General features: G+C 38.3%; 1 protein-coding gene across 1 annotated transcript in view; it reads left to right on the plus strand.

Moving 5' to 3' along the window:
- The window catches only part of MYH15 (myosin heavy chain 15), a 153,480-nt gene that overhangs the window by 75,482 nt on the left and 52,910 nt on the right, over positions 1-25,088 (plus strand). The window contains exons 25-30 of the mRNA XM_030330421.1: positions 182-327; positions 4,121-4,211; positions 6,472-6,861; positions 15,493-15,619; positions 20,099-20,217; positions 23,062-23,258. Of these exons, the coding sequence (XP_030186281.1) occupies positions 182-327; positions 4,121-4,211; positions 6,472-6,861; positions 15,493-15,619; positions 20,099-20,217; positions 23,062-23,258 (1,070 nt within the window). The remainder of the gene's footprint in view (positions 1-181; positions 328-4,120; positions 4,212-6,471; positions 6,862-15,492; positions 15,620-20,098; positions 20,218-23,061; positions 23,259-25,088) is intronic.

Below are 25,088 nucleotides of genomic sequence, written 5' to 3' on the forward strand. Positions count from 1 at the left end.
TTTTTTGTTGTCCTAGCGATGCATGCAATATATATTTTTAAATATCTATATAACTGGGCATCATTTACATAATCTGTGCATGTATTTTTCTTTTTTTCCAGAAGGTAAGTGTTAGTGAACACATCTAGTAAAGTATAAACTTTACGTATTTATTTGGCTAAATAATTACTCCTTTTGTCAGCTTGAGGGTGCCCTTGAGCAGGAGAGGAAAGCGAGAATGAACTGTGAAAGGGAAAAGAGCAAACTGGAGGGCGATCTGAAGATGAACCTCATGAGTGTGGAGCACCTGGAGAGCGGCCAGCTGCAGCTGACAGAAAAGCTGAGGAAGTAAGTCACCTCACTGTGGATGCGAGATTCGGGGAGACCTTATATTAGAAGGAATAGCTTTCTCATGGCACTTATCCTCATGACCCCAGGGCCAGATGTCTCAACACCTGACTGGGAAGATAACAAGCCTAGGAAATGAATTTTTTTTTTTTTGCTGGACTTTATTATATGGTTGTAAAAAGAGAGTAAATGCATAATCTAGAAGAATATGACTGAGGAAGCATCTGACTAGCAGATTGGAAAGAAAGGTGTAAAACCTATGACTTGTGAATTATTGAAATTTGAGGCTACAAGTCCAAAAATAAAAATGGCTCCCTTCTTTTACTCATGATGAGACCAATGGCATAAAAAGTAAAACAACAACAACAACAAAAAAAACTAAACTAAACAAAAAACCCCAAACCCTTTAATATGAAGTTCAATATAACCTTTGATCTCTTTGAAAAAAGTTTGCCAGATATAACTTCATTAATATGTATATAGCTTTTCTATCAAGTAATTTACAATCTAAATATTAAACCTTAAAATAGAAAGCAAAACATAACAATCAAAATTAGCAAAACTTTCAGCTCAAATGAACTCAAGGTGGCTTCTCAGTTTAGTTTTACTGCTTAGTGAAATGGACTTTCTCATCTTGTCTCTTGTCATCCCCTGCTGAGCTAGACTTTCTTCTCACCATTGGGGATTTTCAAGTTATTGCGAAAAGATAAAATAGGAGAGAGAAACAGTGAGGCCCAAGAGTGAGGTAAGGCCAGGGTGAAGCTGGGAACAGGTCCATCACTGGAGCCACAGGAAAGAGCACAGTCAAGTGAGCATCACTGAGCTTCTGGTTTTTCTGTTTGTCTACATGAGTTGCCATGATACATGCTCATGTTCAGGTTTTGTTCATATTCTGATGAGTTACTGAACTTGATAGGTGTTTGGAAAAGAAGTAATCCTATAAATGTATGGAACATTGAAATGATGATAGAGGTCTCTTAGCATTCCATTTTAAGATCATGTTTCAGCTCAGCAAAGTGAAAATGATGTTCCATGTCCTTGTAGGCCACAGGTCAAAGAGCTCTGGCATTTTAGAAATCCATGTTTTTGGAAAGATATAACATTAACTGTGAAACTTTTTCTCTAAATGGACCTATGTATATATAGAAACATAATATGTGATAAAGGTGGCATTTCAAATTAGTGATGACTAGAGTACTTAATAAACGGTGCTGAGAATATTAGCTATTCATTTTCTGAGATGAAAGTTAACACACTACTCATACACACAAAATCCATTTGCATTAAAGAAATAAAGGTAAAGACAAGGCTATAAAACGGTTAGAAGATTCAGCATTATTCACAGTAGCTAAGATATGGAAACAACCCAAATGCCCATTGATGGATAAATGGATAAAGAAAATATGGTGTTTACACACAATGAAATTTTATTCAGCCTTTTATTTTATTTTATTTATATTATTTTATTTTTGAGAGAGAGAGAGAGTACATGAAGGAGGGGCAGAGAGAGAGGGGGAGAAAGAATCCCAAGCAGACTCAGCACTGTCAGCATGGAGCCCAGTGTGGGCTCAGTCTCAGAACTATGATATCATGGCCTGAGACAAAATAAAGACCTGGAAGCTCACCTGATAGAGCCACCCAGGCACCCCTCTTATTCAGCCTTTAAAAACAAGGTAATCCTGCCATATGTGACACCATAGATGAATCTGGGGGATACGATACTGAGTGAAATAAAGCGGTCATAGAAGAAAAGTACTTCATGAATCCATTTATGTGAGGCATCTAAAATAGTCAAACTTACAGAAACAGAGTAGAATGGTAGTTGCTTAGGGCTGGAGGGAGTGGAAAGTAGGGAGTTGTTATTCAATGGGTATAAAGTTTCAGTTATGAAAGATGACTGAGTTCTAAAAATCTGCTATACAACATTGTCCCTAGAGTTAACATTACTGTATTATGCACTTACATATTTGTTAACAGGGTACATCTCATGTTAAATGTTCTTACCACGATAAAAACAATACAAATCTTTGCAAGAAAATTTAGGTAATAAATCTTAGAAAATTGGCAGGTTAGGGGCACCTGGGTGGCTCTGTCGGTTAAGTGTCCGACTTCAGCTCAGGTCATGATCTCACAGTTTGTGAGTTCGAGCCCTGCATCAGGCTCTGTGCTGACAGCTCAGAGCCTGGAGCCTGCTTCAGATTCTGTGTCTCCCTCTCCCTCTGCCCCTCCCCTGCTCACTCTCTGACTCTCTCTGTCTTTCAATAGTAAATAAACGTTAAAAAAAAATTAAAAAAAAAAAAAGAAAATTGGCAGGTTAAATTTTCTTGAATAAGTGACAAAAGCCAAAGACAGAAAAAGAATATCTTGATACTTAACGATATCACATTTCTAAACATTTATGTGGCAAAAGCCAACATAAGTAAAATTGGAACAAGTTATACAAGGTGTGAGAAATATTTTCAGGAGATACCAGAAAATAAGAATACTAAAAGAAAATCTATAATTCATTAATTATATGAACAATCTAGTAGACAAATGATCAAAGGATACCACCAGGTAGTTCGTTTGGTTTATTGGCCATTTTTATTTATTTATTTTATTTATTTATTTTTTTAAATTTTTTTTTCAACGTTTTTTACTTATTTTTGGGACAGAGAGAGACAGAGCATGAACGGGGGAGGGGCAGAGAGAGAGGGAGACACAGAATCGGAAACAGGCTCCAGGCTCCGAGCCATCAGCCCATAGCCTGACGCGGGGCTCGAACTCGCGGACCGCGAGATCGTGACCTGGCTGAAGTCGGAGACTTAACCGACTGCGCCACCCAGGCGCCCCAATTGGCCATTTTTAAATGACAAGATGCTGCCTCACTGTTAAACAGGGACATTAAAAACTAAGGCATTCTAATTTTCCAATTTCTGTCAGATTAGGAATAATTTAGAAGTATGCTAATATTATGCGTAAATATAGAGAAATAATCTCACACTGCTATTGAAGGGCAAAGGGCAGGGTTATGTATTTTTAAGCACACACTTATACCTGACCCAGGGAATTCCCTACTCTGTATCCACTCTAAGGAAACACTCACATGTGCACAAGGGGGCATGGTTATGAACAGTGGTATTTACAGAAGGAAAATATTGGGGAAAACCTAAGGGCTTATTAATGGGGAAGTGGATAAATCAACTACAGGATGTCTAAATTATGGAATAGTATGTCACAGTTAATTTTTAAAATGAAGTAATTTATGTATGGGCCAACATGAAAAAAAACTCAAATGTGTTATTGGGTTAAAAATAAGTTATGGAACTATAAATACAAATTATTTATATTTACATTTATATTTAATTATATATTTATTTATATTATTAATTATATACTATAATATGTTATATTATAATATTATAATATATTAATTATATATCATAATATACTATATTATTAATTATTTATATTATTTTATTTATTTATATATTTAATTATATTTATACTTAATATTACATATTATACCTTTCACAGTAGAGAAAATGAAACTATTTCTACCTATATGTAAACACAAATGCATGTCAATACTTAGAAAAAATGTCTGGAAGGACTCATACCAAATTGATAATGGTGGTTACCTCTTGGGAAGGAACAAAGATTGGGTGTGAGAGCCAAGGAGACTTCAGATATAGATGTAGTAGTTGAATTTTTATAAGAGAATAATTTCATGTGTTATTACTATAATTTTTAAAATATTTAAGTCAAATGTTATCACCTAAGAAATTCTATTTGATGCATTTTTCCCTTACAGGAAAGAACTAGAAATGAATCAGATGAGTTCAAAGGTGGAGAAGGAGAAAGGCCTGGTGGCTCAGCTTCAGAACATGGTTAAAGAGCTTCAGGTAATCATTTCTCATGTAGCTATATGTAGATTCATGGGTAATAATTGGTACTTTAACGACAAATGCTTTGCCAAGGTATCCATACCCTGAGGCAACCATGGACAGAAGCAGAAAAGAGCAGTGGTTAAGAAGGAAAACTGCCACATTCCACAGATAAGTGACTTGGAAAAATTACCTCTTAAGCTTAGATTTTCTTACCGTAATAAAAACAGGTAATTTGTCGAATATTTGTGGTGAACCAAACATTGTGCTAAAATCCTAGATACGTATTTTTTTCAGTTATTAATCTTCCTGACAGCCTTTGAGCTAATATTATTAAATGCAATAGTACATTTAAGTGGTAAGCATAGTGCTTGATCTGTGGTAAGCATTCAGTGTTAGCAATTTAATTTTTTATGATGATTAGTCTTTGTGATTAGAAAACAATTCTATTTCTGTGCTGAAAATCTGTTTTGTACCTACTTGTAGTCTCAAAACATTATTTGGTAGTGGGATGCTATTTATAAGTTTTAGACCATGTGGCTGTTTTACACTATTTGACCATGTTATAAAATAAGTATGAATGGATATATACACATACACACATATATGTAACTCCTCACATATGCTGTATGCATATACATCTGTATGATAGATGTTTTTCCTTTGGAGCTAAATATTTATCTCAGTAATGTAACCATTACTCAAAATAATTTTGAGCCTCTTTCTGATAATTATTTTCTGAGACATTTTAAACCAAATAAGAAAAACAGTCTCACTGATTTATAGGCATGATTTCAAACACAATATTAATCTCCAAGCGATTATCTATCATATTCACCAGGCTTGTCTTCAAGTGATACTTGACTTTATCCAAAATAAAAAGACTCAAAAATTTCAATTTATCCAAAAGACAAATTCTCTTACCTTCATGATTTTAAAAAAAATGCTCTAGGGTGGCTCTAGGGTGCTCTAGGGTGCCTGGGTGGCTCAGTCGGTTAAGTGTCCAACTTTGGCTCAGGTCATGATCTCCTGGTTTGTGGGTTCAAGCCCCGCATCAGGCTCTGTGCTGTCAGTTCAGAGCCTGGAGTTTGTTTGGATTCTGTCTCCCTCTCTCCTTGCCCCTCCCCTACTCATGCTCTGTCTCTCAAAAAATGAATAAACATTAAAACAATTTTTTTAATGCTCTAAAGATTATTTCTGAAGAAATGTTCTAGAAATGTTTGTTTTAATGATAGTATTGTTTGGGACAAAGGTATTGGATCCCAGAATAACTAGTTGGAAGGGGATCACATTTACTTGGATGTGGAAATCACAAATTTTTTAGCGCCTTCTCTGTCCCAACTCATCTACAGATCTGGTAGCCTACATATTGGCATGATCTAGAAATCGGCATCCTCGAAGCCATGGTACTCTAATTTAAAGGAAAGGAAACATGCTCTAAAATAGATACTATCCTTTTTCACTCCCGTCCTAACCTATGCCTAATTATTTAAGGTAATGTTATTGAACATCAGTGGCTTTCCTGTGCTGTACTATAATGATGCTATCAAGATTTGTAGAGCTATTTGCCCTTACACTACAAGAGTTTGGGGCTCTGAGAGTTCTTGTCACTAATTTCCTTTATCTAATAATTCTGTCTCTAATGGTATCAGATTACTACTCACCATAGCACTCCCCATTCCTCCACCCATTTTAATTCGTTACTTTGGATCTCCTGGTACTTGAAATCACCTGCAGACCAAGAAACCAAGTAACCAAGTTTGGCAGAACTGTGTGTGAAATTAAATTGATGCTGTTTCTTATGAGTAAGTTGCTTGAACTCAGATATTTATTTGATTCATCAGATATTTGCCCAAGATCCCAATAATTGAGATTGGTAAATGAATCCCAGATGCATGAGGTATTGTGTATAAAATTCATCATATTAGTTTTTATTAATCTCTTGAAATTTTTTTTTCTTGTTCTATGAAAGGTGTTTCCTCTTCTTTTGGAAAATCCTCTTTACTGTAGTTTATCCTCCATGTATAGAATTTAATGAAGCTGCTCATCAACAAGGGCTGGGAGATCTGGAGGAAGGGCACATTTGAACTCTGGTCTTTGTAGTGATTTGGGGAAAATCATTTAATTTCTATGTATTCTATCTTCTTTATACAATGAAACCAAAGGTATTACATGACTTTTCTTAGTTTTGATACAGTTTTAAAAAATACAGTAAAGCTCTTGAATATAAAATATGCTACAAGCACTTAGTAAAAGTCAAAATTATTTATTGCTGCAGAATCAGATACAGGATTTGAAAAGGGAACTGGAAACTGAAAGGACCACTCGAGCCAAGATGGAGAGGGAGAGAGCTGACCTCACACAAGAACTGGAAGACTTGAATGAAAGGCTGGAGGAGGCAGGAGGCACCCGTTTGGCTCAGCTAGACATAATGAAGAAACAGGAAACAAAATTCCAGAAGCTTCGCCAAGACATGGAAGAGGCCACACTGCACTTTGAGGCAACTTCTGCCTCTTTGAAGAAGAGACATGCAGACAGCTTGTCTGAGCTCCAGGGCCGGCTAGAAAATCTACAACAGGTCAAGCAGAAATTGGAAAAAGACAAGAGTGACTTACAGCTAGAAGTGGGTGACCTCCTGACCAATGTTGAGCAGATGACCAGAGCTAAGGTAAGCATCCTCAAGTCTACCTTATGGACTTCAGGACATGGAAGTAGGTAGGGGAGGCAAAGGAAAAGAAAAATAAACTGGATTGGTGACTTGAGGTGTTTGCTAATGGAGGCTGTATTTCTTTAGATTGACTAGATCAGGCTTAAGCTCAGTGCGCGTTGTTAAGGTCACATGGCTATTACCTGACTGTAGCCTGACAGTAGCTTCTGGTTTAATTGGAGTTCCAGGCCATGTTTCTTGTGGGTCTTTCTGATGATGACATAAGTAAGTAGGCTACAAAGTGAAGCCACTAGCTATGTGAGTCGTGTGTCTCTCTTGAAGAATGTCTTTGCGTTGGGAGCACACCTCAGATACCCTAGGGTCTGTCTCGATGAATGGTGGACGCAAAGAACTTTGCTAAGGGGAGAGACTTTTTTCTCCTTCATGTTCTCTGGCATCTCTTTAACCAGCCAGCATAAGAAGGAAGTTTCACCATGTATTCTTTCTTCACCTAGACCACTAATCCATATAGTATAAGCTCTCATATCAAATGACTAGTATCAGATCACAGGTAATGGCCATCCTATCTTCTGGTAGTTGAGAGGGGGCGTAGTTTAGGTTAAGCAGAACAAATAGAGGCCTCCCTCATTTTACTGAGCTTTGCTTTATTGTGCTTCACAGATATTGTGGTTTTTACAATTGAAGGTTTGTGGCAACCCTGAGGAAGTCTATTGGTGCCATTGATGCAACAGCATATGTTCACTCCATGCCTCTGTGTCACGGTTTAGTAATTCTCACAACATTTAAAACTTTTTCATTATTATCATATTTATTATGGTGATCTGTGATCAGTCATCTGTGATGTGACTACTATAATTATTTGGGAGTGCCAAGAACCATGCCATATAAGACAGCAGACTTACTTGATAAGTGTGTGTGTTCTGACTGTTCCACCAACTAGCTATTCTCCTATCTCTCTCCCCCTCTCCTTAGGCCTCTCTATTCCCTGAAACACAACAATATTGAAATTAGGCCAATTAATAACCCTACAATGTCTTCTAAGTGTTCAAGTGACGGGAAGAGTTGTACATCTCTCACTTTAAATCAAAAGCTAGAAATGATTAAGCTTAGTGAGGAAGGCATGTTGGAAGCCAAGACTGGCTGAGAGCTAGCTAGGCCTCTTGTGCTAAATGGCTAGCCAAGTTGTGAATGCACAGGAAAAATTCTTGAAGGAAATTAAAAGTGCTACTTCAGTGGGCACATGAATTATAAGCAAGTGAAACAGCCTTATTGCTGATAATGGAGAAAGTTTGAGTGGTCTGGATAGGAGATCAAGCCAACTACAGCATTTCCTTAAGCCAAAGCCTAATCCAGAGCAAAAGCCTAACTCTCTTTAATTCTGTGAAGGCTGAGAGAGGTGAAGAAGCTGCAGGACATGTCTGAAACTAGCAGAGATTGGTTCATGATGTTTAAGGAAAGAAGCAGTCCCTATAAAATAAAAGTGTAAGGTGAAACAGCAAGTGCTGGTGTAGAAACTGCAGCAAATTTACTAGCAGATCTAGCTAAGATACTTCATGAAGGTGGCTACACTAAATACAGATTTTCAATGTAGACAATCTTCTGTTGGAAGAAGATTCCATCTAGGACTTTCATAACTAGGGAGGAGAAGGCAATGCCTGGCTTCAAAGGACAGGCTAACTCCTGTTAGGAGCTAAAATTGAAGCCAGTGCCCACTTACCATTGTGAAAACCCTAGGGCCCTTAAGAATCATGCTAAATGTACTTTGCCTGTGCTTTAGAAATGGAACAACAAAGTCTGGATGACGACACATATTTAAAGTCCACTGTTGAGATCTGCTCAGAAAAGAAGATTCCTTTCAAAGTAGTACTACTCGTTGACAATGCACCTGGTCACTGAAAAACTCTGATGAAGATATACAAGAAGATTCATGTTGTCTTCATGCCTGCTAACACAATATCCATCCTACAGCCCATGGATCAAAGAGTCATTTTGACTTTCAAATCTCATGATTTAAGAAATACATTTTGTAGGTCTATAGCTGCCACAGATAGTGATTCTTCTGATGGATCTGGGCAAAGTATATTGAAAACCTTCTGGAAAGCATTCGCCATTCTAGATTAAAAACATTCATGATTCACAGGAAGAGGCCAAACATTAGCAGGAGTTTCGAAGAAGTTGGTTCCAATCCTTCCAGATAACTTTGAAAGGTTCAAGGTTCCACTGGAGGAAGTAACTGAAGATGTGGTAGAAAAAGCAAGAGAACTGGAATTAGAAGTGGAGCCTGAAGATGCAACTGAATTGCTGCAATCTCATGATACAACTTTAACAGATGAGGAGTTGCTTCCTATGGATGAGCAAAGAAAGTGGTTTCTTGAGATGGAACCTACTCCTGGTGAAGATGCTGTGAAGGTTATTGAAATGACAACAAAGGATTTAGAATATGATGTAAACTTAGTTGATCAAGCAGCAGCAGGGTTTGAGAGGATTGACTCCAATTCTGAAGGAGGTTCTGTGGGTAAAATGCTATCAAGCAGCATCACATGCTACACAGAAATCATTTATGAAAGGAAGAGTCAAATGATGTGTCAAAACTCATTGTTGTCTTATTCTCAGAAATTGCCACAGCCACCCTAGCCTTCAGCAACTAGCAGCCTGGTCAGTCAGCAGCCATCAACGTTGAGGCCAAGACCCTCCACCAACAAAAAGATTATGACTCATTGAAAGCTCGGATGATGGTTAGCATTTTTTAACAATAAAGTATTTTAAATTATGACATACACATTGCTTTTTTAAAGACATAATGCTAATGTGCAGTTAATAGACTACAGTATAGGGTAAATATAACTTTTGTGTGCACTGGGAAACCAAAAACTTCACTGACTCACTTTATTGTGATACTACCTTTATTGCACTTGTCTGGAACTGACCCCACAACATCTCCAAGGTATGACTATAGCCAGTGTCACATTCTCCTTGTGAGCAGAATTTGGGAAGTTATCTGGGAAAGAGACAAACCAACAATAAAGCTCAACTTTCATGGACCATGGCCAGAAAAATGCAGCATTTCTTCAGAGATACTGAGTGACTCCTAAAAAATTTAGCCTTAATTCCCTTTAAAAAACCACATTGGGTAGAAAGAAACACAAAACATCCTGCTTTTCCTTCTCTTTCTCTCCACTCTTCCTGCCAATTATCTTAGAATATAAATCTAGTAAGGATTTAAGTCCTCTCTCCTCTATCTCATCTGTATTCTGCCTTTTATATGGACTCATCTTTCTCTCAGCAATGAAAGCATGCTTTCTCCATGCCCTGTAGGCTTCATTTGCTTTCCTCAGCCCAAATGAGACTCTAGAAGTCCTTACTCTTTATAATTTTCTCTGCCTCTTGTTTATCCTCAGGAATTCTTCTGTTTCTGCATATCTTAGTAGGAAGTCATAGTCATAAAACTGTTGATAGGTTCACCATAAATCCATACTAATTAGGTATGAATTTCATACTTTCCAATTTCCTCTAGAATTTCATTGCTGCTCAGAAGTTCTTTATTCTTCTAATTCACCTTCTGTTTTATTTTAAACAAAATCCTCCCTCAGATTCTAACCCTGACTTTCTAAATCCTTTTCAATAAATGGTAAGACCTAACTGATAAAATCAAGACCATTCAGTATAACTTCTCTCTTCACCTTATATTTTTCTTACACTCATCCATTTCTTTCCTTCTTGTCCCAAAGAATAAAATATTTTTCCACATAACCATTACTCACCCATTGCAAAACAAACCAAAATAAAAAAGACTTTTCCTCAGACACTAGCAGAAGGAAAGCAAGGTCTATCTATATCTGCCTTAATCTGTCTCCTTGACCAAAGAGTATTGTTCTATTTATCTATTGCTGTATAACAAATCATCCCTAAACCTTGTAGCTTGAAATAGCAATTTATTATCATCTCCCTTGGTTCTGGGGTTGACTGGCTTAGCTCAGATGGCAGTTGAGACTGGAGTCATCTGAAGGTTTGTTCATTGCCATGTCTGGCTCCTGAGCTGGGACAACCAAACAGCTGGAGGCTAGATGGAAATCTCTCTCACTATGTGCCTAGTTTGGGTTTCCTCACAGCATGGCAGCCACAGAGGACTTGGACTTCTTACAAGGCAATTTAGGGAACAAAAGCAAGTATTACAAGAGACCAAGGCAGAAGCTGCAACAATTCTTGTGAGGCAGACTTACAATGCAGTGGAGTGATTCAGTTAGAAGTCACAGGTAGGGGTTTACACAAAGGTATGAATACCAGAGGGTATGGCTCACTGGGGAGTCATCTTTGGAGACTAGTACCCACCACCCACTAGCACTCACTACCTCCTCACTCCTATCACTCCCTCAGTGTCTTTTCTTTCCCCTACATTACTTAAAAGTATTCTCCTAAATTGTTTTTTCAAAGATCAGTAATGTCTTCCTTTACTCAGATTAGCATGTCTAAAACCAAACTTATCACCTTCTTCTGAATCTAGTGTTTCTTCTGGACATTTCTGTCACTGACACCCTGTTTCTTCCCATCACCCAGGCTTAAAGCCTGTAATTGATTATATGTTTCCTCCCTTGTTCTTTGCTTTCCAATCAATTCTTGCAGCAGGTCAATTCTTCACTGTCTTACAGTTTTCCATTCCATACCCACACACAGGTAGGACTTTCATTACCTTTTAACTGACTATTAATGTGGTTTCCTAAATTATTATTATTTTTTTGCTTCTAGTTTTTCTTTTCTCAATCTATCCCATATAGTATCCATATGAATATTTCTAGACATGGCTTTATAGAGTCATGTCCCTGCCTAACAGTGAACTCCAAATTGCTGCTTTTCAAGGTACCCTATGGCCTGTGATCTGACACAATCTGCCCTGCCAATTTTAGATTCCATTACTGCTTCATGGACCTTCCATTTCAGCCAAGCTAACATGCTTGCCTTTCACCAAATATCTTTTCCCACCAATGTGCCTTTTCCAAACTAAGCCCTCTCCCTGGAATGCTCAAGTTCAACTTCCCATATTAAAACTTTATCTATTTCAGAATTACTATAGCACTTTTGGGATCCCTCTTGTATTGCTGCATTATATAGACTTTTAACTTTGCTTAAATAGAAAGCATCTCTAGGGCAGAAACTGGGTCTTATTTTACTCATGTTTACTACATGATATGCATAACCTGTATACTCAAGTACTAGCATTAACTTTTATATATGCCTTTTGGGAATTCTGTGGCACATAGATTCAGTGACTATCCAAGGTCATACAATTATGGCAGAGATGGGCCTTGACTCCAAATTCTGTTTATGTTGGTGTGTGGCCACATTGTGCCGCTACCTTAAATATTTCCTGGTGGGATAAATTGATTATGTTCATTCTCATAGGCATATATATTATACTGAAATTTTTCTTGAATTGTTTATTTCACCTTTTTCTGAATTATAATGCCAGGAATGCCAATACTCAGTGGTACAGTGGAAACTGAAGCATTTTCAAAAAGCATATTATGCTGACAGAGAAGCCCAGGGAAATTTAGAAGTTATAGTCAATCTCACAATTATCTTGATTATTTTGAATTCCCATTGGTTCCTGCATTTCTGGGAGACAGCATTTTTAGGCAGCATTTTAAGAATCAGCTGTAAGATGAATGTACATTATTCCATTAACCTTTTCTTTCCTAGTATCAAAATTAATGCCTATATTTATGCATTCTTTTGAAGGTACAACCATTTGAATGATATACCCTGTAAAGGCTACCTTTAGATAAATAATTTCATTGTCTTTTGCAGATCCTGCTTATAAAAATACATTGTAAGTAGAAAATGCTATGCCAATGGTTAACATGGCCCATCAATACCTACCATTTGAAGCTATGCCTCAGAGCGCATGCCTTTTCTGTCTGTCCAGGTGGCTGCATGCTCTGCAGATATGCATAGCCCAGCTGGGCTTTACTACACAGGAGTCTCTTAAAAACTGGGGATTCTCTGGCTCCTTTGCTAGCCATTTCCACACACCATTGACTAAGTTGTCTTATAGAGCTCTGTGTTCTTTCACCCTCAGCAAACAGATGCATAGCATAGAATATTCAGGGCCATAAACAGAAGTGCTATTTCTCACACCTGGATGTCTTCTTCCTGGCCCAGTTAATGGGTCATTTATTATTGGAGACAACATAAAATAAAGATGGTTTACATAGTTACCATATTTTTATCCTGTTTCCTCTGGCACTCAGGACTCATGACAATATGAGCCAACTGGATGTCAATGTAACATTCCCTTTGTTATTACTACTTCATATAACAGATACTTAGGAGTCTAGTTTTGGCTTTTTTTTTTTTTTGCCTCTGTACAGGCAGTTATCAGTTCAAATCTTAATTCTAATACTCACTAGCTCTGTGAATTTGGACAAGATGTTTAGCCTTTCTGATTCTGTCTTCTCGTTTATAGAAAAGAGTCAATCTGAACTTTTAAGGGATATTTTGTTGAAAAAAATCAGTGTGCCAACTTTGTAAAATTGCTTTTAGGAGTGAGAGCAAACCTATTCAACATATGAAATATAAGTAGACATTTCTGACCATCTAAAGACTGTTACATTTATCAATACTACAGCCTTTTTAAAGTAGTAAGTGGAGAGTATGGATAACTGAATGTGCCTGACATTTAACATCAGTGCTCTATCCTACGTGATGCTGATGGCATTGTATGAGAAGCTGGTCATTGAATCTCTGCCAAGTTTGGTTGCATACTCACCAGCAAGCCTGGGTGTGCTATGGAACATCTTTGAGCTTGAACTACATGACATTCCTTATAAGCCTCCGAATGGGCATGCACCTGATTTGGCTCTTCACTGGTTTCCTAATCAGTGGATAATATCTTCACCAAGCTAAAAAATAAATTTGGGGGTTGGGGATTATAAGGAAAGCTTGAATGTGACCTCTAAGTAAACTTTAGTGGGCATGTTGGCCAATCTCTCACTAAGGCAGTAATTTGATTGTCTTAGACATATGTTAAGTACCTATTTTGTGTCCAGCACCACACACTGCCTTGGGATTATAAGAAGATGTAATCTAGTAGTTTTTCACTGGGGGTTTAGAATAGCCACTAGTGTAAGCTTGAAGAGAACAATCTTCAACACAGAGTTGGCTCTAGCTGGAGGTCTCCAAGGTTTTTGTAGATTCAGGAGTTTCCCAGAGGACTAAACCTGACATCTTAAAAATGTTCCTCATCTTTGGCCATTGCTACGTCATACAAATTATGTTAATATTCAGAATATTAGGCTTACCACCAGATTTCACATGTGTCACCATTTTCTTGGAATGCCATTGGTGTGATCCCTTCTTTGTTGTCTTAATTCTTGCTTTTCCATAGAACTCATTGTAAAAACAAAGATCTCACGGGACTGTTGTATTGAGCGAGATTTAATACATGTAAAGAGCAAAACACAAAAACAGCTACCTATGGAACTATGGATCTCTAGAACCACCAATGTCCTTTCTGACCATATTAATAGCAAGGATGCAAATTAAAGCTAGGTAAAGGGACACAACCATTATACATCTGACAGTTCTTGGTCCTATTTTAGAATCTTGAGTCTCAAAGTCCTATCATTCTCTTTCAGAGTGTGGCAAAAATCTGATGGTTAGGTTGGTTATTTAAATAGGTGGAGGTACAACGGCCAAATGGCATATCCCTTTCTCCAAGCACAAAATACCCATTCTGAGAAGCTGGAGTTTAGAATTGAGTGTTAACCCAACAGGGTTACCTTGAGCCTTCAGCCTTAGTGATCCAGAGGGTGCGGTTGCTTTGACAGTTCAAACTTCTATTAAGCCATTGCAGCTCAGATCTACCTACTTTCTCCTCTACTGCTTAGTCAGCGCTTTGGATTTCTTTCCTGCTTCCCCTGTTCCCTCCCTCTCCTTTGCATGTTCCCAGTTGTTTATTGAACTTCTTGTATGTACTACATACTATTCTAGGCACTTGGGGGGGGGGGCTATCTGTGATCCAACAGAATCTCTATTCTCATGAAGCCTATTCTAGTGGGAGAGAAAGATAGTTAAATATATAACATAATGTCAGAAAGTGGCTGTGTACTTCATCAGTGTTTGATATGTTTCCTTCTCCAAAAGAGCAAAGAATTCTAGAGAGGGTCCCAATACCCAGGGAATTTGGTTTCTCCATGACACCTACAGCCTAAGAAGTTTGGGCTCCTTAAAGTACCAGACATTAAGTTTACTGTGTGTGATGAAATTAGAAGATACAGTTTTCCAAATGTTAGCTGTGGTCTTCAGAGCAGAAGAGAGCACAAGGGTCCCAGGAACCACCCTTTCCCTTTCTTTTTTTTTTAATTTTTATTTATTTTTGAGATAGAGACAGAGCATGAACGGGGGAGGGTCAGAGAGAGGGAGACACAGAATCTGAAACAGGCTCCAGGCTCTGAGCTGTCAGCACAGATCCCGACGCAGGGCTCAAACTCAGGGACCCGGAGATCATGACCTGAGCCAAAGTCGGCCGCTTAACCGACTGAGCCACCCAGGCGCCCCATACCATTTCCCTTTCTTATGCAGCTAATTCAGCAGGAACTCCATGAGCCATGTTCAACTCTTCATTCTCAACCCTAGGCTAACTCTGAGAAGCTCTGTAGTCTGTATGAAGAGCGCTTGAATGAAGCAAATGTGAAACTAGATGAAGTGAGTCAGTTGGCAAATGACCTAAAAGCACAGAAGACAAAGCTACGGAGTGAGAATGGTAAGTAAATGTGCTGCTTCATTTGTGAGCCAGCCTCGGTCCCAGCAGCCTGGTGGAGGGACTCCTGAGATGATGAATCAGTTACTGAAACTGAGTGAGTATTTAAAGATTCTAGGGGAGGAATGCAGTCTCTGGGTTAACCTTGTCCACGGACATGCTCTTGTCTGGTAAAGGTCCCCCCCCTCCCCCGTGCTGCTTTGGGAGGCTCCACCCAGCTCTCCTTCGGGAAGGAGAAAAGCCCTACGCAGTTGGAGAAAGCAACTCTCAAGATCAAAAGATGACAGGGGCTGTCCACACAGCCTGTAAGGCGTGACTTTTTATAGTGTCAACCTCATTGAAACAGACATTTTTTCTAGTTTTCAATAATAAACCCATACTTTTTTTTATACTTAGTAAAAGCTATAGTCTATGCAATAGCCTACAAAGGCCACATAATTGGACCCCTCATTATCTCTCTGACCTCTTCTACTACTTTCCCTTTCTCCCATTCTGCCTTGGCTGAGTTTTTAACACACCAGGCACACTCGTGTCCTAGGGTCTTGCTCTAGCCTCTTCCTCTGCCCAGAATACTCTGTTAATTCTCCAGAGACTTGAAGATGAAGGTTAATCAAACAGATATCTGAGGACGTCAGGATAGGCCTTGTTGAGAAGGCAACATTTGAGTGCTCTCAACCACTCTCTGCTTCTTTTTTTAGAGTATTTAATACCTTCAAACAAACGACATACTTGACATGATAAATGTGCTTATTTGTCTGTCTCCATCTGTGAGAATGTAAGCTTCATGTAAGCTTTGTTTTATTCACTGATATATGTCAGTCATCTAGAATAATGCCTGCCACTTATTGGTGCTGCACAAACACTTGATAAATAAAAAGTAAAAAAATGTACCAAGGTTTACTCTGTACTTTCAGCTACATTGATAGTTTTTTGTGTTTCATGGTTTTTTCCCCCCAATCTTTTACATTGTGGCAAATTTTTTTTGCTTTTTTTCTTTTTTTCAATTTTCACAAGGTTTTTTTTTTTGTATCTTTCATACTTAGTCATTTATAATGGCTACTTCTAACCCGTCAAGTAGAGGGACTATAGTTTACTTAACCTTGCCTCGGAACTTGACTTGTTTCTCTGCTGTGAACAGCATGTGACTAGCTGTTTCTCTGTAATTAGAATTATTTTTAGGAATATATTTCCAGAGTTCAAATTCCTAGGTCAATGAAAACAAACAATATTCTTGCCCAGAGGCACATACTTAACAAAAAGAATAAAGACCATTTGGACTGTATCACATCCTTCTGCTAGTGGACACCTGTTTCTAGATAGTAAATCTAGAATTAAAGCTAAATTATAATGGGCTGGCAAAACTATAAACCTAGAAGCCCAGAAGATAGTGTTTTTGATTCTAGCAGGGACACTGACTAGGATTCTTATAGTGGGAGCAGTGTATATGACACTTAGCCTTGTTATAAAATCCCCAAGTTGCTCTCTGCTATTTAGGACATAGTCTGTGGACTCTACAGTCCAGTGACAAGACTGGAGAATACTTATATGTCTGATGTGCTGTATAAAATTGTTGTGATAGGCACTGCCTACCTCCCCCTAGGTTATTGGCATTAATTTTCTACTCACTTTTTTGATGAGGAAATTACTAGGTAAGTGAGTGGAGTGAAAGTGGGTGTGAAGCGATAATTCGGCTCAGGATGAAGGACCTTTTTTTTCCTTCCTTTAATTCTTATTTTCACCTTTTGGCTTTGTGTGAATTAAATTTTAAGTACATACCTATCCAAACCTCCTTTCCCCTCACTGGGTCTATGCTCTAGATTTTTTGTTGCTTTTTTGCCATTACCCACTAGTCTCATGCCCTGCCCTGTCAACATATCAAACTCCGCTTTTAAAGCCAGTCAGTGGTAAATGTGATCAATTAAGCCATGTGAAGTGGGTACGTGTTCTATAAGATACGTGGTATATTAGTCTCAACCCCCTAGTGGATTGGCATTTCTTCAGGCTCCTTTTCAATATGATGTTGTCACCCAGAGATTTTCGGTTTGGTCCACAGAACACCAGCAATCATCAAGACCCTTGAAGGGGGCTTATGAGGTTAAAATGATTGCTTTTTTTTTTTAGTTCTTTTGACATTTATATTGATGCTGCAAAAGCAGTGACAATTAAAACTACTTGAGCCTCATCAAGACACTCATCAAGACAGTGGTACCACACTGTGCTATTAATCATTATATTCAGTGATACATACAGTTGTTTTGGGGGGGAGTCAGTTTTAGGTAAGAATGTCCTTAATAAAGCAATAAAAATCAATCTTATTACATCCTGACCCCAAGTATATATCTTTTTAATATTCTCTCTGATAACAAAAGAAGTATGCTTAAAACACTTCCATTTTGTTTTTTTAAAGAAGTTTTAAAAATTTTAATTCCAGTACAGTTAACATAGTGTTATGTTAGTTTCAGCTGTATAATATAGTGATTGAACAATTCTATACATTTCTCAGTGTTCCTCACAATGTGTGCTCTGAATTCCCTTCACCTTGTTCACCCATCACCGCCTTACCCCTCTGAAGTATGATGTGTGATTAAGTTCTGTGTTGAGCTAGCAGGTGTTTTCAGGGAGTATCTTATTTATTTGAAAGGACAAACTATGTTCTGACTTAAATATTTGGCAGATATTTTCTCAAAAATGAACAAAGCGAGCCTGTCGCTTCAAAGAAAACAACTGATATTATTTGTTGCCAATAATAAAATTGGAGTTTTAGGCAAAAATCAGATTCTGAAAGCCGTATATGCCATCATGAGCTTGATGTTCTCAATTCTCAAAGACTTTTCTGATAAGATCACTAGTGATGTTAACAAACATGCTTTTTTAAATATCGTATAAGGGAATGTGTCAACATTTTGAAGATCTGCATAATTCAGTGAACACATATTTTTCAAATCACCACTGCATGATGTTATACAATCATTTGTGGGTGAAAGATCCATTCAAAGTTTAAAATGGACTCATAAAGTTTAATGTAACAGAGTGACACATTGCAACTAATCCTTGAGAAATTTCTATTTGTTGAGTTTTGGTATTGTATCAAATAATAGTCACAATTATCTGAAAAGACAATGAAAAATTTTTTTAAAAATGAAAAGACTGAAGACTGTAAAATACATCTCCCTTCTCCATCTCCCTTTTCCAGGCTGGATTTTCTTCATATACTTCAATAAAACCCGTGTATTACAATAGATTGACTTCAGAGGCAAATATGAAAATCTAGTTTTTATTAAGGCAGATATTTTTAAAAATGTAAAATAATGTCATTTTTATCACTAACTTTTCTGTGGTTTTGGAAAACCACAGAAAAAAATTTTTTTTCTTTAAAAACTTGTTGTTTGTGTTAACATATTAACACATCACTAAGATTTTTATTATTATTTGAAAATGAATTAATACATATTTAAGTTTTTTCTTTTAATTTCAAAGACACCAACTATTAAAAATAAAATCCATGTAAACAAAATCTCTTTGGGGTACCTAATAAATTCTAAGCATATAGAGTGTTCCTGAGACCAAAAAGATTGAGAACTGCTACTTTAGCCCAAATAGATGCTTCCTTAGGATGCTGAGAGGTTTAGAACTTGTTTATAGCAAGAGATATGGGGGTCATAAATATTTGGGGCTTTTAGTGTTACTATGGGAGCAACTGCCTCTGCCCATGATTGGCTCAGCATCTGGTACTGTTGCTAATCACCAAGGCATTTCTGTCTTATCATCATCTATCTATCAGAGGGTAGACTACAGTATAATGGAATCCCCCCCCCCACCATGGTCATAGCCTCTACTATTTAATGACTATTTCTAATATTTATTTAGCAATTAGTCTACAAAACACATTCATACTCATTTAATTTCCATTAACAATTTTTTATTGTCCTCATTTTAGAAGTGAGGCAAATAAGTTGTAATTATCTAGAAATTATATAGCCAGAAATTGGTAGTGCCACATGAAATGAACAAGGGAGCATAGCCTAAAAGAATGTGTTCTTCAGGGTTAAAAGTTTAATTTGAATCTACCTTCACCAACTACTGTCTGTGCATGTTTGTGTCTCCATCATATTCAAGTAAGTCTCCCTGGTTTCCCTTCTGTAATGTGGGTAATAAAGTACCAAAATAATCAAGGAGTTACGAGAATTTAACTAGATAGTAGTACGTAATGCATAGAATATTCTCAATATATGGTAGCTAATATTACCTGTTATTGACTCAGACTCACTGCTAAAAATCAGTTCTTTATCAGGGCTCTTTTGTGAGTCCTGGAATGGAACATTGCTATGGTGCTGCTGATAACCGAACTCTCAGACCTTTTTAAGTATTATAAATATGTTGTAGGAGTCATTGTGGTTGCCCTTCAAGTGAACGAGTTAAGTGAGGAGATAGTGGATGAGGAGGAAGGCCATGATTAACTTACTTTGTGAAATCTTTCTATAGGAGAGCTCCTAAGGAGGCTGGAAGAAAAGGAGGCTCTGATAAACCAACTTTCCAGGGAGAAGAGCAGCCTCACTCGACAGATAGAAGAACTAAAAAGGCAACTGGAAGAGGAGTCCAAAGTAATGCATCTATTATTTCTCACCAGTAGCTTGACTGTATGTGTAAAAAAATACTAGTGCTTGATGGGGCAGTTTCAATATCTTCCCATACAAAAGAAGAGAGGAAAGTGCCTCAGAAGTTGTGGGAAAAAGAACATGGTGGACCTTGTATGTGCTGGGAAGGGTCTTGATCACTGAAGGATCTTCCTCAGTGATTCACATTACTTGTCTAGTTTGTCAGATTTAGAGCAAGCAAACTGTGTATTTCCATTTTGCATTATTACTTGAACAGTAAGTCACCAAGGCTCTTTATGGATCTTTGATTCTGAATTGCACCAAGAGGTTAAATTAAATAAAGGACCAGAATGAAATAAATGAGGCTGACTTAGTTCAATATTACTTTTAAGTTGTCAATAAATTATACATAGTGGTCATTTCTTCCTAAGAGGATATATAACGTTGCTAGCAGGTGACCCCAGTGAAAGTGGCTCTTTAAGGTGAAAGCCTATGAGAGACAAATTCTTTGAGCTCTGGTTATTTCAAGTTAATTCTTCATTCATATTCAAGGCACCTTGTTGCTAACACCCCAAAGTGCCTCGCTTATTAGTAATCTCACTGCAAAGGCATCTACTCTGAGGTGAAGGTCATTGAGACTATAGACTTCTATTCTTAAATATTTTATTTTATTCCCTCCACTCTCCTTGTTTTCTATATTATATATACATTTTTATTTTTTATATGTTTGTTTATTTTGAGAGAGAGAGAGAGAGGGAGCACACACGCTCAGGTGAGTGAGTGGGGGAGGGGCAGAGAGGGAGAGAGAGAATCCCAAGCAGGCTCCATGTCATCAGTGCAGAGCCCAACGCAGGGTTCGAACTCATGAACCATGAGATCATAACCTGACCCCAAATCAAGAGTTGGTTGCTTAACCTACTGAGCCACCCAGACGCCCTAATATATGTACATTTTTAAATGACCACCATGGTTTGTACATCAGACATTCTGCTAGATACTTCACTCGTGTTATTTCAATCTTCGTGTAAGTCCTATGAAACCGGTAGACTTATATCTTTTTATATGAAGAAACCAAGGTTCTGAGAAGAAAAATAACATGCCCAAGGTCATACAGCTAGTAGTAGACAGTAAAGGAATTGACGCAGGTAGTGAGATGATTTAATTTATATTTTGGAAGATCTCTGGCTGACTTCCCAGTGGCTTCCAGCTGGCCTATGAGGCCCCTTTGCATTGGTTCCAGCTTCCTCCTGTGACCTCGCGTCATACATCTGCTTCTCTCATTTCCTCCCCTCCAGCCGCCCAGGCTGCCTCTCTGCCTCTTAAACAAACCACCATTATTCCTGCCGTAGGACTTTCTTAGCTGCTGTTTCCACTGTGTACAGGTCCATCCTCAAGGGCTTTGGGCAATGATGAGAAGAAGCCAAACATTCTACATTGTGTCACTCTGTTTTAGTTTCTTTCTGCTGTCAGCATTTTTTTAAAAAATTAATTTGTTTATATGTTTGTTTTGTGTATCCACTCACTCCTTTATGGTTCCATAGGGGAAAGACTTTGTCTGCATCTCACTCATTTCCGTAAACACTAATATCTTGAACAGGTGCTCAATAAATATATAAGAGGTAGGCAATTTAAAGCCAATTTTATTGGATTTCAAAACCTCTGTCCTTCTCAGGGTCGATGTGTATTGTTGCTCCTCCTTCCCTTCCCTCTGGCTGAGGCTGCCTTTAACTAAGCCTTTGCTCTCAGAGCTGCTTCCACCTGAGAAGATGCTTTTTTTTTCTAATGTGCAGAAAGGACCCTTGAGGACTGGCAGAGACTCCGTTAGACTAGGTTCTTTCCACTCGACTAGATTATCTCTTGGGAATGATGCCTCTAGGTTAACTAGACCACTATATAAATGGCAGAAATTTTCACTAAACTGAGTTCTGCTGTCCAAAAAGTATGGTAGTCACTACGGCACTACTGGTGGCTATCTAAATTAAAATTTACATTAATTAAAATTAAAATTCAGTTTTGACCACACATTGTACCAAGCACATTTTGAGTGCTTAATAGCCACATGTGGCTATGGTTACCATATTGGATGGTACACATATAAAGTGTTTTCATCACTACAGAAAGTTCTATTGGAGGGGCACCTGGGTGACTCCGTCGGCTGAATGTCTGACCCTTGATGTTGGCTCAGGTCATGATCCCAGGGTTGTGGGATTGAGCCCCACGTGGAGCTCCATGGAGCCTGCATGAGATTCTCTCCCTCTCTCCGTCTGCCTCTCTCCTCCACTCACTCTCTCTCTTTCTATTTAAGATTTTTTTTAAAAAGTTCCATTGGGTAGTGCTGTTTTAAAATGATGAGATAGTTTTCAGAGATTTACATGTGAAAGAAAAGATTTTGTTTTTTCATTAGTGAATATAAAGCTGGACCAAATCTCAGTGATCCTTTTTAGTCTAAATAACATCTGAACCTTATATAGGGCTAAATATAAATCTTATTGCCTAAATTGTAGGGAATATTCTTACTACCTTTGCCTCCCCCACTATTTCCTGAACTCCAGGGCTGCCTATTGCTGAAGCCCACATAGTCAGGCAGGCATTTCCCTAAATAGAACTCTCTTCCCTGTTATACCGGCAGCAATTAGATACTCTATCCTTTCTTGTCCCCAATTCTTTCCCTGGTATTATCTTACTAGGTTCAGGTTCAGCTTGCATTTGTGACAGGTTGTTATTAACCTTATCTAAAAAAAAAAAAAAAAATGATGTCACCTCCAAACGTTTCGTTGTTAATGGTAGTGATGCCTTTTCTTTTCTTTCTTTCTTTTTTTTTTTTTTTTAACGTGTGTTGTGTCCTTTAAGTCACAGAGTGCCCTGGCCCAGGCCCTGCAGTCAGCCAAGCATGACCGTGACCTTCTCCAAGAGCAATACGAGGAAGAACAAGAGGCCAAGGCTGAGCTGCTCCGGGCTCTATCCAAAGGCAATGCTGAAATGGTGCAGTGGAGGATGAAGTATGCAGATGACACCACTCAGAGAACTGAAGACTTGGAGGAAGCCAAGTGAGTAGAGCCAGGTGCACCTGAACCTGGAGGCAGTTACACAGCGGGGGATGGGGGTAGTGACTGTGTCTTAAAGACCTCATGTATACACTTAACAACTCCTTACCAAGTGTGTGAATAAGCCCGAGACCGGAGCTGAAACAGCCACTGCTGGCAAGGAACACGTGCTCCAGTGAGGCTACAAACTAAAAATCATAATACAAAGTAGGAAAGACTATAAAGAGATCCTGGTGAAAGAAAGGAGGCTCTTTCTAGGGCCCAAGGCAAGTCTTCATAGAAGATGTGACTTTGAGCTATGGTTTGAAAATGGGCTAGCACTTGAAATCCTAGACTTCATTTGGAACATCAAAATAATCGAGTCCGTGTGTGTACACGTCTCCATACATTCAAGTCATTATGTCTCTGGTCTACAACCTGTAGACTACAAAGTGGTCTGTGAAGATGGACAGGGATGGCTGGAAACATATCAGGATCTGTCGTCATGCCTTAAGGGACAAACGTTTCTTTGAAAAGAAATCACCCTCAGACCACCTCTAAGGTTAGAATGTCGGTTTTATAGCCAACACTACATAAAGGTGTTAGAAGTCCTTCTCAGAAACTACAGGAGCTTGGGGCCTAGATGAATCAAGACTTGGTACCGGGGTGTAGAACTGAAACATTTTGCTCAGAGGTCAAAGGACCGTGTAAATTTGAGAGAAAGTGTCAAACCAACCCCAGCTTTATAGTCATTAAAGGTTTACTCAAAAGAATGTGTCTCTGGCTTGGTAGCTTAGCAAAAATTCGGAGCAGATCATTACAGTTCTCTTTAGTTTCAACGAAAAATATTGTTTTTCAGTTCTTTACCTAAATATTTGAGAGACGTGGCTGGGCACTTGCTTAACAGTCGCCGTGTCCTGTCCCTAAAGGGGTATCAAGTAATCTGTCTCTGAAGCCACAGTAACTTAAAAAGGGCTTTGGGATGACAGGTACTAAAAATATCTGCCATACATGTTTGAAAAACTCTGCACCACAGAAAAGTGGGGCTTTGAACTGAAATGGCTCCTCATACCTGAAATATGGCATTTGCTTCTAAAGTAAGATTTTTTTTCCTTCGGTGATGGAAAATTTCTGATGCAAGTGCCTAGCAGTCACAGTGTTTGAAGGTTTTCTTGGGAGGGGCAGAAAAGAGGGAAAGTATATAGACCACATATAACCGTGTGATTTTGTTGAGCTAACAAATTGTTGTCCTGCAGCACATGACAACTAAAGAGAAATAACGGACAATGTGGTAATATCCGAATCCCTCTTCTGCTTTAAACTTAGTTGAATATCAAACAAATAAAACGTTGTCTATATTATGTTTTCTTTCTAAATCACCCCAGGGAGGCAGAGGTACAAAAAAACCCCTCTAGGATTCCGCCCCCCCCCCTTTTTTTAATTGGCAAGTTCAGGGTCCACCCGCTTTGATTTCCAGTCTTGTCTTCACAGCATGACTGTGTCTAGCTGAATCAAGCTCATCTGAGACCCAGTTGACTACTTCCAAATCCCACATTCCCTAAGGACAGGGATTTGGTTTCTTAATCTTCTACCTCTGCTTGCAGATTCTAGCGCTAAGTACTAAGTAAGAACTTATGGTTGCAAGTTGAAGAACAAGGGGTAGTTGGTATGAAATGTGGACAATGTTATCAGTGAAATGAGGGTGACCAACTTGTCTATTTTGCCCCATGGGCTTGTGGGCTTGCCTGATTTTAGCACTGATAGCCCCACATCGTGGTGAAACCCCTTAGTATAGTTGGTCACCCAAAGTAAAATCCCTACTTTCTGGTACCAGTTGGGTATTTCTAAAGTAGT

The sequence above is a fragment of the Lynx canadensis genome, chromosome C2 (genome assembly GCF_007474595.2).
Source record: "Lynx canadensis isolate LIC74 chromosome C2, mLynCan4.pri.v2, whole genome shotgun sequence".
Taxonomy (NCBI): Eukaryota; Metazoa; Chordata; class Mammalia; order Carnivora; family Felidae; genus Lynx; species Lynx canadensis.